Source organism: Paramisgurnus dabryanus, chromosome 2 (genome assembly GCF_030506205.2).
Source record: "Paramisgurnus dabryanus chromosome 2, PD_genome_1.1, whole genome shotgun sequence".
NCBI classification, from domain to species: domain Eukaryota; kingdom Metazoa; phylum Chordata; class Actinopteri; order Cypriniformes; family Cobitidae; genus Paramisgurnus; species Paramisgurnus dabryanus.
The window spans coordinates 23,043,322-23,057,806 of NC_133338.1; the positions used below are offsets into that span (position 1 = coordinate 23,043,322).

A 14,485-nucleotide genomic window follows, 5' to 3' on the forward strand; every position below is an offset into this window, starting at 1 on the left:
AAACATTTTTTGTTTCAAACTGTAAACATCTCCTCACTATCTGCTAGCTGCCTGTACCCTGAACACACTTTAAAAAAACACGGTCTCTGTAGACACCCCAGGTTCCACAAACTGCAACAAAAACAAAGTGGTCAAACCTACCACCACGAAACATAACAAAGTGTTCAAGAAAATAAGCGACAAGAAGGATTTGGGAGTGGGGGTTGGGGTTGGGCGCGTTCATGACTCATTCAGAAATGTACCTGACCTAAAATGACCCAAATCATTTTTTACCCGAACCCGACGTGCATAAATCTTTTTTTAAGGTGCTCTAGGCGAATTCATGCATTTAAGCCCATAAAACATTTTTTGTTTCAAACATTAAACATCTCCTCACTATCTGCTAGCTGCCTGTACCCTGAACACACTTTAAAAAAACACGGTCTCTGTAGACACCCCAGGCTCCACAAACTGCAACAAAAACAAAGTGGTCAAACCTACCACCACGAAACATAACAAAGTGTTCCAGAAAATAAGTGACAAGAAGGATTTGGGAGGGGGGGTTGGGGTTGGGCGCATTCATGACTCATTCAGAAAGAAGGGAAGGGAAGGGGAGGAGTTAGCTACGCTTCATTTTGTTTGACAACACTTCGAACGTCAACAAGAAGTGGGTCACACAGATTCCCTTAGAGCGCCTTTAAGAAAGACCTGACCAGAAACAAACCCGAGTCCGACCCGAACCAGTGGCCATTTTTTTACCCGACTGGACCCGAATGTAAACGGCACAGTCTACAGTCCCGCACGCAGCAGTCAGACAAAAAGAAAACCTGGTGGCCTTGCAACCAATTTGGCCCGCTGCTCCATTTATTTAACTTTTTTGTCTGAGACGACACCAAGGTAATCGCTAAAATGTACATTTAACATTCATTGACGTAGAGCTGGGCGAAACATCGGCTACGATTCTGATGCTTATCTTATCGGTAAAGCCGGTTTGGTTAGTAGTATATCGCCATCACCTGCTTTCAGATGGAGCGGCATTTACTACACAGAGCAGTATTTCACCAAAAAGCTAGGCAAAATCGCATACATTATCAGAGGCGATTTTCACGATTATGAAATAATCTTTGTGAAATATAGCTCTGTGTAGTAAATGCCGCTCCATCTGAAAGCAGTTTTTGGCGATTTACTTCTAACCACCAAACCGGCTTTCCTTATGAGATACACATGAGAATCGCAGGCAATTCTTTGACCAGCTCTAGCAGGTGTGTCCCAACAAAAATGGACCTACCAACAGTCACACAATATCACAAGCGCACTTCGCAAACAGAGGAGGGGTTAGTAAAGGACATTGACGCACACGCGAGAATGTTCGGGTTGTCTCGGGTGTGTTCGGCAATAACACATTCATTTTAAATTACCCAAGGCCCGATGCCGCTATTATTATACCCATGTCCGATGCACATATGAAAATTTTAGACTCGAACCCACTCGGCTCTCGGGTCGGACCTCGGGTTTTCAGATGTAAGTGGACCCGTGAAGACCTCTAGAGTTCTTTAATCTAATCTTAGTTTGGCAGTCTTTCTCATTTGTCTCCTGATCTTTGTCGACAGCTTCAAGACTAAGCATTAATTTCTTATCCGTATTTCACACAAACGCACACTAACACACATACACTTTCAAGGAGAATTACTTCGGAGACTATTTAACCTTCCTGCCAGAAAGTAAAAGGGTGTTTAAACTGGTCTCAGTGGAGAAGAATTTCTGTTCTTCTCCACTGAGCAGGTGTCTGTGCAGAATTCCTTTTATCCAAAAATATTTCTGCATTTCATTTTCCAATTTAAATATGTAATATTCATCCAGTTCCAAAAGTTTCTTTGGGTCAGTGTTTGAAACCATTTCTACATTAATCCTTTATTCCGCCTTAACCCTCTAGGCGCCACGGTCGACTTTTGTCGACAAGATGCGTCACTGAATGTAACTGCCGATTTTGTCACATAGGGTGTCAAATTTCGTTCATCCGCCCCCTCCACTAGATGGCAGACATGTCATACTTTATACCGGACTCAGAAAAACAGCATGCTTTTATACAAACTCTTAGAGCAAGAGCGCATTGAAGTGCGCAACAGCATAGCTAGTGTGCAAGTGAGTCATTTTATCAGAGCGATAACCTCAGCGAGTTTTTTCAATACATGATCATATAAATGGCATCAAAAAAGCTTACCTGCAATGAAGTGTTGGGTCTTATATTCGCTGACAATGATTCTGAAGGGGAATATCTGCCTTCAGAAGATGCTGGTGATTCATTTAGTGACCACGATTCAGACGCGCCCCTGCTTTGCAATCATGCAGCTGGCAAAGTGAAAGTGTAGCTATACACCAAGCACAAATGATAAATCCTTTGCCCAATGTCAGTGGTGGGAATGTTACACGGGGTCGGAGAATTCATCGGGTAAGCAAGTGTGTTACAGGTGTGGGGAATGAGGCTGGAGGTAATATGCGCGTCCAGTCTTTTTACCGTGCAAGCAATGTAGAGCGAGCTGCGTCTTCCCGAGCGGGCCCTGGGAGTCTGTCGGGCGAGCGGCCGACTTCCAGTGCTCCGTCCCGTGTACCTCATCACAATCACGGCGACAGTAAAGGCAATAGTCCCAGCTGTGCAAATTCTCTCCACTCGGGGCGCATGCGAGGCAGATCTGGCCATGCGGCTCGTAGCAGGAGCAGAGGCGGTGTTACACGGGGCAGAGGAGGAGCCATTATGCATAACGTTAGTCTATCGACGCGCAGATCAGTTTGTTTACTACTTAGTATTTACCTGAGCATTCAGTATTGTGCAATATAGCATACAGAAGGTTAGGGACATTTTTGGGGGGAAGAAGTGCTGCATTTTATCATTCAAACATGTGACTTTTCATAAAAATTCAAGATGGCTGCCACATATGACGTCATAATATGCAAATTTAATGGGACATTTTATTCCCCTCCATAAAGTGTGTCATCCTTAATATTTCTCTAATTTACATAAAGTCTCTATCTCTTATCACGTTTAAGATATAGCCTTTTGAAAGTAACATGTCAAAATTAAACGTTTTAGGAAAAAACCTCTGGCGCCTAAAGGGTTAATGCCTTAAGATAAAACTCTTCAATTACTAAGTAATGGATAAGGTGCAGTCAGTCGGTTGTTATCACAAAATAAACCCTGACATGGTGATCTTGTATTAACCTTGAGGGGGTTATATTGCGATAACGACTGACTGATTGCACATTATCCCACTTATTACATCACATTATCTGCCATATTAAGTAACTAGACGTGAAATGTGGAGTTGAAATGACATTAAGCATTATAAGGTAGCCCTTTATAAGATATGAGACAGCTGGATATGGGCGATTATCCAAAAAGAACTATTACCACACATGTAATAAATGTGAATGGCTTATGGATAAATGCAACCCTTTTAAAAAGTAAAATAATTGCACGTTGTTATCAAAGTTTTTATCTCAAGTAGTAGGGAATCAAGGGAATTGTTTTCCTACTCTACCTCCAGCTCCAAGCCAAATGTTGCTCATTAAAGGATTATGTACTGGAACTAGAAACGTGTTTGTGCATTGTCCCTGTGTCTTGTAGCCTTTTCTATTTCATGCTAATTTAACCCAATTCACAGATACTTGATTGGTTTCTGCTGTGGAGGCTAATTACTCATTGTTGGAATGCAGAATCTCAGTTTGGGAGTGCTCTCACATCCACTTCATTAATGGAAAATGAAGAATCATCTGAAGGGTGAAGAGACAGACTTAGATTAAGATTCTCATCAGGTTATTTAGAGCCTCCATCAGATTTGTTAACCTGACGCTCATCTTTCAACATTCTCTCTAATGAACTGTCAGCGTTTTGCTTGTATCGCACATCACTGCAGATTCTGAGACATATAGTCTTTCTGAGGTCCTTGATGCCGACCTTTGTTTCAACGAAGCCGCAATACGGCCAATTGTGTTTCTCTTTACCAACTAGCATGTCTCTCATGAGAGATCCTCTATTCTTTTATAATAGGACCAGACTGCTTTCCTTGAACTTGTACGTACTTTAATTTACGGTGGGTGTGCATGTGTGACACACAGGACGTGATTATCAAGTGATTTATTTAGTGTTGGGTCATTTTACTTTTTGCTGTTGTTTGCTTTATCTCCAGCTTCCTGAGATAAGGTGAACTACAGAGATACACTGCATCTGAGGAATAAAACCCTTTCACTCTCTTTTCTTTTCATGCCTGTGTATCCGAAAACTGCTGTCCGTGCACTAAATAAACCTATTTCATAAGCTTTGTAGATGGAAACCAGGACAGGTTATGTCATATTTTTCAGCATTTTCAGATTTTCTGTCTATTGGAGAAAATTCACTATATAAGAGAGAAATACTTTTTGTCAACTTTATCTGCTTAGGGTGCTTTCACACCTGCCTTATTTAGTTTGGTTGATTCGTACCAGAGTTCGATAGTTCACTTGGTAGGGTTCGTTTAGGCAGGTGAGAATGCAACAATCAAACTGTAGTGAGCACCAAAAGCGGACCAAACAAGCGGACCGAAACCTCCTTGTGCTTCGTTTGTGGTGAGAATGTGGTCCGAGATCAAACATACTTAACTGCAAAAAGTACTGCAAATTTTTGGACTAAACCAGCTGCCATAGTCAACTGCGCTGTGCATTATAGAATGAGTTTGTTGACAGTTTCTCTTAGCAATATTAGCGCAATGGCAGGTCGTGGGCACAGATGCGGAGCCTCATAGAAATTTGGTGGCTTCGCCGTTTGCAGTGCATTAAAATATTTTTTTCAAGCCGTATCCATGCTTCGTTCTGAGGGAAATAGTTTGCCTAGAGTGCTGTATACAAACTATGTAGTGTATAACAACCACGAACATAATTACAGTGCGCAGTCGTCTCTCCATGGTGTCCGCTGTATTTTCCTCCTTATTGTTTACTTCCGGGGTTCCGTTGGAATTTCCTGCACGTTGATTCTGACCAAGTTTATGAAGTACATTCAAAGACATGTGGCCAATGAGTGATGTGGATGTTATCACATGAATGCATTTTGGTTTGTTTCAACTGGTGCGGACCAGAGCAATGTGGTGTGAAAAGGAATCAAAACTGCTAAAAGCTACAATGTATCATTTTTGCCTTTGGTCCGGAGATGAACCAAACTACAGATGTGAAAGCACCCTTAGATTGGATCTAGATCGCTTTTATCTTTTCAACCAATTAAATTAAATTAAGTGTTAGGAGGAATAGTTTACATGAAAATGAAAAGTTGTCATTAATTACTCACTCTTATGTCATTCCAAACCCGTAAGACCTTCCCTACATCTTCAAAACACAAATGAAAGTATTTATGATGAACTCTTATAGCATTCTGACCCCCAATAGCAAACATTTATAAAGATAGATAAATGCTTATTGCTAATCCATTTTTATTTTTAAAATTAAAACTGATAAAACCCAAAGTAATTACCCAATTGATCTGCCATTCCTGATGTGAACATTTAAAGGGGACATTTCATGAAAATCTGACTTTTTCCATGTTTAAGTGCTAGAATTGGGTCCCCAGTGCTTCTATCAACCATGCAAGCATGTGAAAAAATAGGTCATTGAAATCTGGCTTCCCTTATGATGTCAGAAGGGGATAATACCGCCCCTTATACCACGGGTCTGTTTAATGCTGTATTCTGATTGGCTGAGAAATGTTCAATGGGTATACATTCATTTCTGATAACCGCACAGCTAAATTGTCAAATGTCTTAAAAATGGGCACCAGTTCAATGTTTGTGGTAACCGTGGTATAAGAGGAATAATTGACTCTGGTCCCTTGAATTATTCGCATCGTACCGCATTGCACCTTGGGTGTGCATTATTTTCTTATAATTCAATGGCCCGTCTTCAATTATTTCTTACCTAATCTACAATATCCAACCACGACACTGTCATTTAGTGCAGAGATCAACTCATTTGCATTTAAAAGGACACACCCAAAACAGCACATTTATGCTCACACCTATAAAGTGGCAATTTTAACATGCTATAATAAATTATCTATATGGTATTTTAAGCTAAAGCTTCACATAAGTACTCTGGGGACAGCAAATATTTTTATTCACATTGTTATAAAGTCTTGTGAAATGTCCCCATTAAGGAAATGCAGTTCTGACAAAATACAACAGGTTCAGCATGTGAACATTTTAGGCCGTGATTTATCTATTATTCCATTTCTAGCCCCTTCTTCTTTTGGTTATGTTCGGTTAATTGAAGCCAGTATGGTTTGATGTAGGCCTCTGTGCAACGAGGGTACTTAGTATTCCCACGCACACAAATTGCCGTCAGTCTAAACCTACTATAATGCTGAGGCTAACCGAAGAGGTGAGGACTGCAATTACCCAAGCTGATTATACATGGGGACCGGTTCAAAGGCAAAGTGACTGGATGCATGAGAAGACAATTACCCACCCATCATGATAATAATGACATGCATCACATTACCTTTGACAGGTGTCTTAAGTTATTAATACCTGTTAATTTAATAAGGAGTAACCTCAGATTTTATGAATAATGGCCTTCTGTAACCCAGTGCAGTGAGGTGTGACAGGTTGGTGGAGACCCAGATTGTAGCATATCATTTTAACTTAGTGAACTCAATTACCCTCATTTACCCTGAAGACTAGACGGCACTGGGGTTTGAAATTGTTGGATCTTACAGAAATCTTAAAGTTATACGATAGAGTTATACTGTTATATCTAAAAAGGGTTTATCAAGGTGTGCAACATATTATATCTTCAGATGCAAATACATTATTCCTACTCTTTTTATGGGGTTTTGATTACAACAGTTTTAATACGTTATTCTGTGTGTCTTTCTTTGTTTTACAGATATGATCTTCATGAACAAGACCCTGTATCATAAACAAGCAACAGGAAATGCCATGGATATCCTTAACGCAGTAGATTTCTCTTTTACATAGCATTTCGAGTGATTCGCTTCGCATTTTACACAACACAAATTCCAAACTTCTCTCCGTAACTGGCCATGATTGACAAGAACTCCAAGTGAAACGCTGTCCAAGGGGAGAGGAGAGAGAAACGGCAGCCACATTCAGATGATGGGGGCACCTGGCGGGCCAGCACTGGCTGGGTTTGGATCTACGACATCCTCCCTGGACCTAGTTGGCTGGATGGTCTGGCCTGGCAATACCACTGTGAGTCTGAACCAGAGCTCCTTTGGGACCGACTACAGCTTCAATCTGTCCTCTTCTTCATCCTCTCCTCATGGGGTAGAAAGGGAAGCGATGAAGGAAAAGAACTGGCCAGCCCTTCTGATACTGGTGATTATCATTTTGACAATCGGAGGGAATATTTTGGTGATTTTGGCCGTGTCGCTGGAGAAGAAGCTTCAGAACGCGACAAACTTCTTCCTGCGTTCGCTGGCGGTGGCGGACATGCTGGTGGGCATCTTGGTCATGCCCATCTCTCTTATAAACATCCTGTATGGTGAGTAAGCACAGAGCTCACGCTTGCTCTGCTCAACATTATTACTGCTACAGTAGATGCAGGACTGAAGTACTGGATTTGGCGGGAGAGGAGGATTGTGGGTAGAGATCATTATTAAGTATTTCATGTTTCATGCAAATTGAAGGCAAACTTTTACATAATGCAAACCATTAGGAAGTCCCTATCGGCTATACAGACTGTAGCACTATGTGAAGTCACTTTTCCCAAAACTCTAGAGCGAAATTTCCCTTTAAGACCCCAAGGTTTTTTTTTACTGGTGCCAGGAAGATCTTCTCCTCCAAATAATACGGCTCATTATACAAATGACACAACAGAAACTACCCTGGTTAAATAACACGTTTAATTGGTCTCATTCTGCCAAAACTCAGGAGATCATATAATGTCCTTATCTTCTTTCCTTCTTTTGAAAATAAAGATCTAGTTTTAAAAAATTTACACGCAGCGAAGTTAGAAAAACAAAGAGCCAGAGGTGGCGACTAAACAGCTTTATAGTATAGCATAAAATCTCCCTTTACTGACAAGAATGAGAGAAAAACAGATATAAAGAGGGGAAGAGAGGTTGTAGGGGATTACACTCTGTTTGCCATTGCTTTGCTCATCCACAGAAATATCGCCTATGGCAGAAGAGCTGCTTTATGCTGTAGAGTGTTTCAGGCTCAAGTTATACACAAAGAGGCCACAAACTCTCTCGTACTCTCTTCTGTATCGATTGTGGAAGATGTCCTAGCTTTAAATGATCTAAGCTGGATGTCAGCTGTAGATAGTGAACATGATGAGCTTGCATGTGTCACTTTGAGAGAGGACGTTATTGATCAGGACAGCATCGGAAAGAGAGGATTTATTTCACACTGGAATAAATACATACACATGTTAACACACAAGTCACACATGCACGTTGTATATACCCTGAAACTATAAGATCTCTAATTAACCTCTCTTATAAAAGGTTTTCATACTAAAACTGTATTCCTGACCCCTAAACATATTCCTCACATAATCTGTTGACAGTTAGATTTGAATCAAAACATTATATGGGACCTTGGACTACGTCTTAAAGGAATATTCCATTTTCTTAAAAGAAAAATCCAGATAATTTACTCACCACCATGTCATCCAAAATTTTGATGTCTTTCTATGTTCAGTCGAGAAGAAATTATGTTTTTTGAGGAAAACATTGCAGGATTTTTCTCATTTTAATGGACTTTAATAGACACCAACAATTAACACTTAACTCAACACGTAACAGTTTTTTTTAACGGAGTTTCAAAGGACTCTAAACGATCCCAAACGAGCCATAAGGGTCTTATCTAGCGAAACGATTGTCATTTTTGACAATAAAAGTAACCAATATATACTTTTAAAGCACAACTTCTCGTCTAGATCCGGTCCAGCGTGACCTAACGTAAATGCGTAGTGACGTAGGGAGGTCACGTGTTACATATATAAAACGCACATTTGCGGACCATTGTAAACAATAAACTGACACAAAGACATTAATTAGTATCAGTTGACATACAACAACGTAAGAACGGTCCTCTTTCAAGACACTTGTAAACACTGGGGCGGAGTTTCGGGTTCGTCCTCTGTGACTGCTTGACGTCATGACGTATTGCGTGGGGTCACGGTGAAGCATCACGACCGGATCTAGACGAGAAGTTGTGCTTTAAAAGTGTATATTTGTTATTTTTATTGTCAAAAATGACAATCGTTTTGCTAGATAAGACCCTCATGCCTCGTTTACGGTCGTTTATAGTCCTTTGAAACTCTGTTGAAAAAAAACGTTACGTGTTGATTTGAGTGTTAATTGTTGGTGTTTATTAAATTCCATCAAAATGAGAAAAGTCCTGCAATGTTTTTCTCAGAAAACATAGTTTCTTCTCGATTGAACAAAGAAAGACATCAACATTTTGGATGACATGGTGGTGAGTAAATTATCTGGATTTTTCTTTTAAGAAAATGGAATATTCCTTTAATGACTTAAGGTCGCATTTGTTTAGCCAACAATACATTGTATGGGTCAAAAATATCGATTTTTCTTTTTTCACTTTTTATTGAACTTTTTTTATAAACAGAGCGCTCTTAGACGAAGTAAGCAAAATATGGAGTAAATAAATAAACATGCATATGGAGGAAAAAAAGGAAAAATAAATACATTTAAAACCAAAATAAATTAACTATAATGATACACTCTAAACATGGCTGGGTTATTTTTGACCCATAATGTGTAAATATTGGACAGAACACACTGCTGGGTTAAAATTGACCATATGCTGGGTTGTTTTTACCCAACTGCTGGGTTATTATACCCCATGGTTGCAGAACATCAACCCAAAATTGGGTAATTTTTAACCCAGCATGTGTTCTGTCCAATATTTACTCATTATGGGTCAAAAATAAATAACCCAGGCATTTTTAGAGTGTATAGGCACTTAATAGCAGTTTAGATAGTATATCACAAGGCAATATATCATCTGTGTGGTTTAAACATTATTATATGCACTGTAAGTCATTTTAACTTACTATTATTTATCTTGACTAGATATAAGTTGTTATAAAATATAGTTAAAACTTCATTGTATAAGTTGTAGCAACTCATCTCTTGTGAAGATAAATAATAAGTTTAACATGTATGAGTTGATTAAACAAAAAATTGAAGGTAGCAAAGATTTTTTTTCAAGTGTGTTGAAGCCTTTAAAGCAAGTGTGTTTCAAATGGTGTCCAATTTTTTTGAAAGATGTCTGATTTCAAATACAAGTCAGACATTTTCTCAAACATGTACAGTATCCACCTGTTTCTCGAACGCGAAAGTAGGTGATGTGACGTATTTCCTCTCCGGTCCGAGACTTCCGTTTTTATTGCCATCCGGTAGTGGGAGCACGCATAAAACATGATATAAACCGGCCATTCCCAAACTGTGGTCCGCGGACCACTAGTGGTCCGTGAGGGTACTGCAGGTGGTCCGTGAAAAGGCAAAATAAGAATATGTATATTTTAATATACAAACTCGTTCATATTTTGGGCGAACGTGTACTGCTGCCTAATAAACGTTACTGTGAACTCATTCATTCTGGTGCCTGTGAACGGCACGCTCTCTCAGTTTAACGTCGTTCAATAGGGTGCCAGATTTGTATATTCTTCCAGGCGAAAACCCGACTAAAACACACTGTAAACAGGCCTTAATGTGTAGCGGAAAAAACACCCAATCTGGCAACACCGCCACCACTCGGTGTTCACCAGTCACGCTGCATGCGTCATCACAACAACACAGACGCTCCTGAAATTCCTGCCGCGCAACTCAAATAGTTTAACATTAAATAACATCATATTTGTCCTAAATCATTAACGATTAACATAGGCTGCTAACACATATTCCGGATCTTGAATTAGACTTTGACTAAGCTCACGCTATTTAACGTGCACGTGTGGTGTGCAATACCTGCGAGTTGTCATACACGCAATGCCTCGCAGCGCTCACCCGGGTTGCGACCCCCACCCGACTAGCCTTCTTAAGGTATGTGTAAGCAAATACAAAAATTAAAAGACAGTCAATGCTAATGTAAACCCTGGTTGGATAAGGATTTAAAGTTGGACATAAAGATGGAATCTGACGCATTTAGCTTCAGTGTTAAAACTGATCAAATAATTGCTGTCTGTGGTGGTTCTACTGTATATGGGCTATAATGGCAATCATTTAAAAAAAATAATATGGGAAAAAAATAACTATAAATTAGTTCATTTTTGGAACTGTGACCTAGTTTAACATTTTCAAATATGAACTATGAACTGAACTAGTTCATTTTAAAATTTGTGAACTGTGAACTAAACTAGTTCATGTAGAAAGTGAACTTTCCCAACACTAAGAATATGTATATAAATAATTATGATATAAGGTTAAGAAACCTGTTGTACTGATGCAATGTTATAGTTATAGTTTTAGTGCTAGTAAGACTATTTAGATGTGCAGATTTATTCAGGACTTTGTGTGGACACATTTTATTATTATAAAATATTATTAGTAATATAAGGTGATCCGCGAAAATTCTTGATTACAAATAGTGGTCCACACACACAAAAAGTTTGAAAACCCCTGATATAAACAGTTAATATTTACTACACCTGCCATGTATGAACCAGTGTGAGGATGAAATGAAGAAGTAGCCTGATACATGAAGATATATTCAATCATTTCGTGTTGTTGATCGGAGTTGATGGGTCTTCAATGCGCAAATATAAAAGCAGAGACATACCAGTATCTTTACAATGGGAAAGTCAGTCAAGTGTTTGTACATGGATTTACCAAGACTTTGTGTTTTTAACTTTTCATGGAATGGTTTAAAATGTCACAACTGTCCATCTAGTGTGAGCTTTTTTCAAACGGCAATTTTTAATGGACTTGTTTATGGCGATTGGTGACACGTCAAGCTTCACGTGGTCCGACATAGTCAGCAGTATCTTTCTCATTCAACACATTGTAAGTTATTTGAACAAACCATAATAAACATATTAAACTAGCCTACTCCATGTATTGAGTATTGTTATCGTTTTATGAAAATATTATTACATCGCTTCTTACGCAGGTGGAGACATTAGCTTATGAAATTATTTGCTTACTTTTTAAAGTATTTGTTTTTTGATTTAAAACGAGTATCAAAAGTACGCCCAAACACATTCCAAACTATTATAAACATTAACTAAGCAGATTATGTCGTATATATTCTGTACTGTAATCGAATTTTTGTAATAATATACTCTATAGTAGCAGAATAAATAAATCAGCCAACTTAAATCAGCATATATTTATCAGCATAATATTAGTTGTTTTAAAACAATTATTGTATACTGGTAGTTTCTATGAAAGGTTTTACTGATGGATTTGTAAATGCAGATCATAATTGCATGTGCACCACACATTCAGATGTGCACTGGGTTAAAACAAATGTTTTGTAGAGATTTACTGCGTTTGTATTAGCTAATATGGCAACCCCTAACTGCACAAATTATGTCGGTCTTCTTGGATTTCATAATAAACATTAAACAGCCAGTCAAAACGGCTCACCGGAAGTCATAAACCGGAAAGCTCAAAGATGGCGGCGCCCGCATTTACGTGAAGAAACAGGTGGATATCTGTACCAGGCCTGGCTTCACGGGCGGCCAAAGTGGGCCTGGCCTATGGAGCGAGATATGCGTCTTTATTACATGCGATAAATTAAATGATCTGAGAGAAATAAAATTATTTGAAAGAAAAAGTTATCACACTGATAGCAAAGAAGCATTTCATATAATAATATTTGAGACTAAAAAAAAGTTTTGAGAGAAAGTACTTTCTCATGATAGAACATAAAAAATATAAATTTGAAATTTGTAGAATTATTTCTGAGAAAAATTTTTTTTTTGCTATTAGTGTGAAAACATTTTCTCTAAAAAAAAAGTGTTTCTATCAAAACGCTTTTCTTTGCTCTCGATGCAATTTCTTGCTCTCGTGTCAGGATTTTGCTTTCTCTGTGAAAATTGTGTCATGGGCGGGGCCACGTTCCTATTGGCCAGTCGGGTAAGCATCGTCTTGTCTTGGGAATCGAACTGAATCATTACACCGTTGTTCGGTTCACTTAGATAGATGCCGTCTCTGCTTTTAGTTGAGCACGGACACTCTAATGTTTGAAGATGATGACACACAACTCGATGGATAGCTGGCTGAGCAAGTTCACAGCACTGAAGATTAAACATTAAAAAATGAAATGGTACTTTTATTCATGAATGAATGTGTATTATATTATTAGCTTGCTAATCGCTAATTAGCCATCATGCTATAGGTAAACTTGCAAATGCCAAATGAATGTTTTGATTCACTCCTTATTTAGTGAGTAGTGATCTAGTTTCTACCTTTGCACTTGCTAGCCTCAAAGCACCTGAAGAGTAACTGCTTGTTCATCATATACAACCTCCTGTATAACTTTCAACCAACGTTAGTGTGCATGGAAGTACACGCCTAGCTGCCGCAGCGCGGGGGGGGCACACAGGTCGGGGCTACGGTGACCACAGTCCCGATGGTGGTATATCATAACTTAAATGTGTTTTTTTGTTTTCATAAAAATATTAACATTGATACCATTATAATAAGATAGCTGCTATTGAAATCAGTGTGAACAGATGCACTCAGTCTCTCAATATCACAACTATGGTCATATTGAATACACAGCTATGACAATAATAAATAGGGCAACAAAGTAATAATAATAATAATAATAATAATAATAATAATTTGATACACTTATTTAGCGCTTTTCTGCAACACTCAAAGCGCTTTACATATAAAAGGGAGAATCTCCTCAACCACCCACACACAAAATAAGCTTTGGAGGAACTTGTGAGATGTGAACCATATTTTTATTAACTTATTAAATTAACAGATCCATAACTTAGTAATTATAGATTAAACATATGCTTTGATACTCAAATTTGGGGAAAAAATACTCGAGTCTCACGCATTCACAGTGAGACACACGCATTTCAGTCAGTTCACATGGTCACACACCACACCTTGTATTTCTCACGCTGAGAAGACTTAACTTTTCCTGCTATATACAATTAATGGACGAGGCACAGGAAGGTTCTCTGTCAAGTTCATAGCTGTCTCGAATTTTTCTTGCGCTCCTCTGATGTCATTCACTTGGACTTGATTTATTCAAAAACTCCCCAACTGCTTTGCAATAAGAAGCTTAAGCTTACCTGAAACTATAAGGAAAATAGACTATAGAGGCTTTCTGAAATGAATGAAAGTACTAGAGATGACTATTGGAGCATATCAGACCTACTTTTTTATAATTGTAATTCTTGTCACTTGTCACAATTTAACACATCAATAATGATGTTTGTAACAACACTGGGTGTGTTAATTTTAACACTTTGTTTTGTGTTAAACTATTCAACACATTATGTGTTATTTCGTATTGATTTTGAGTTCATG

The 14,485-nt window shown here is 38.6% G+C and overlaps 1 protein-coding gene across 1 annotated transcript in view; it reads left to right on the forward strand.

Moving 5' to 3' along the window:
* Positions 1-14,485, forward strand: part of htr2cl1 (5-hydroxytryptamine (serotonin) receptor 2C, G protein-coupled-like 1) — a 149,709-nt gene that overhangs the window by 118,533 nt on the left and 16,691 nt on the right. Inside the window, exon 3 of the mRNA XM_065248661.1 lies at positions 6,883-7,500. Within this exon, the coding sequence (XP_065104733.1) occupies positions 7,110-7,500 (391 nt within the window). The 5' untranslated portion in view covers positions 6,883-7,109. The remainder of the gene's footprint in view (positions 1-6,882; positions 7,501-14,485) is intronic.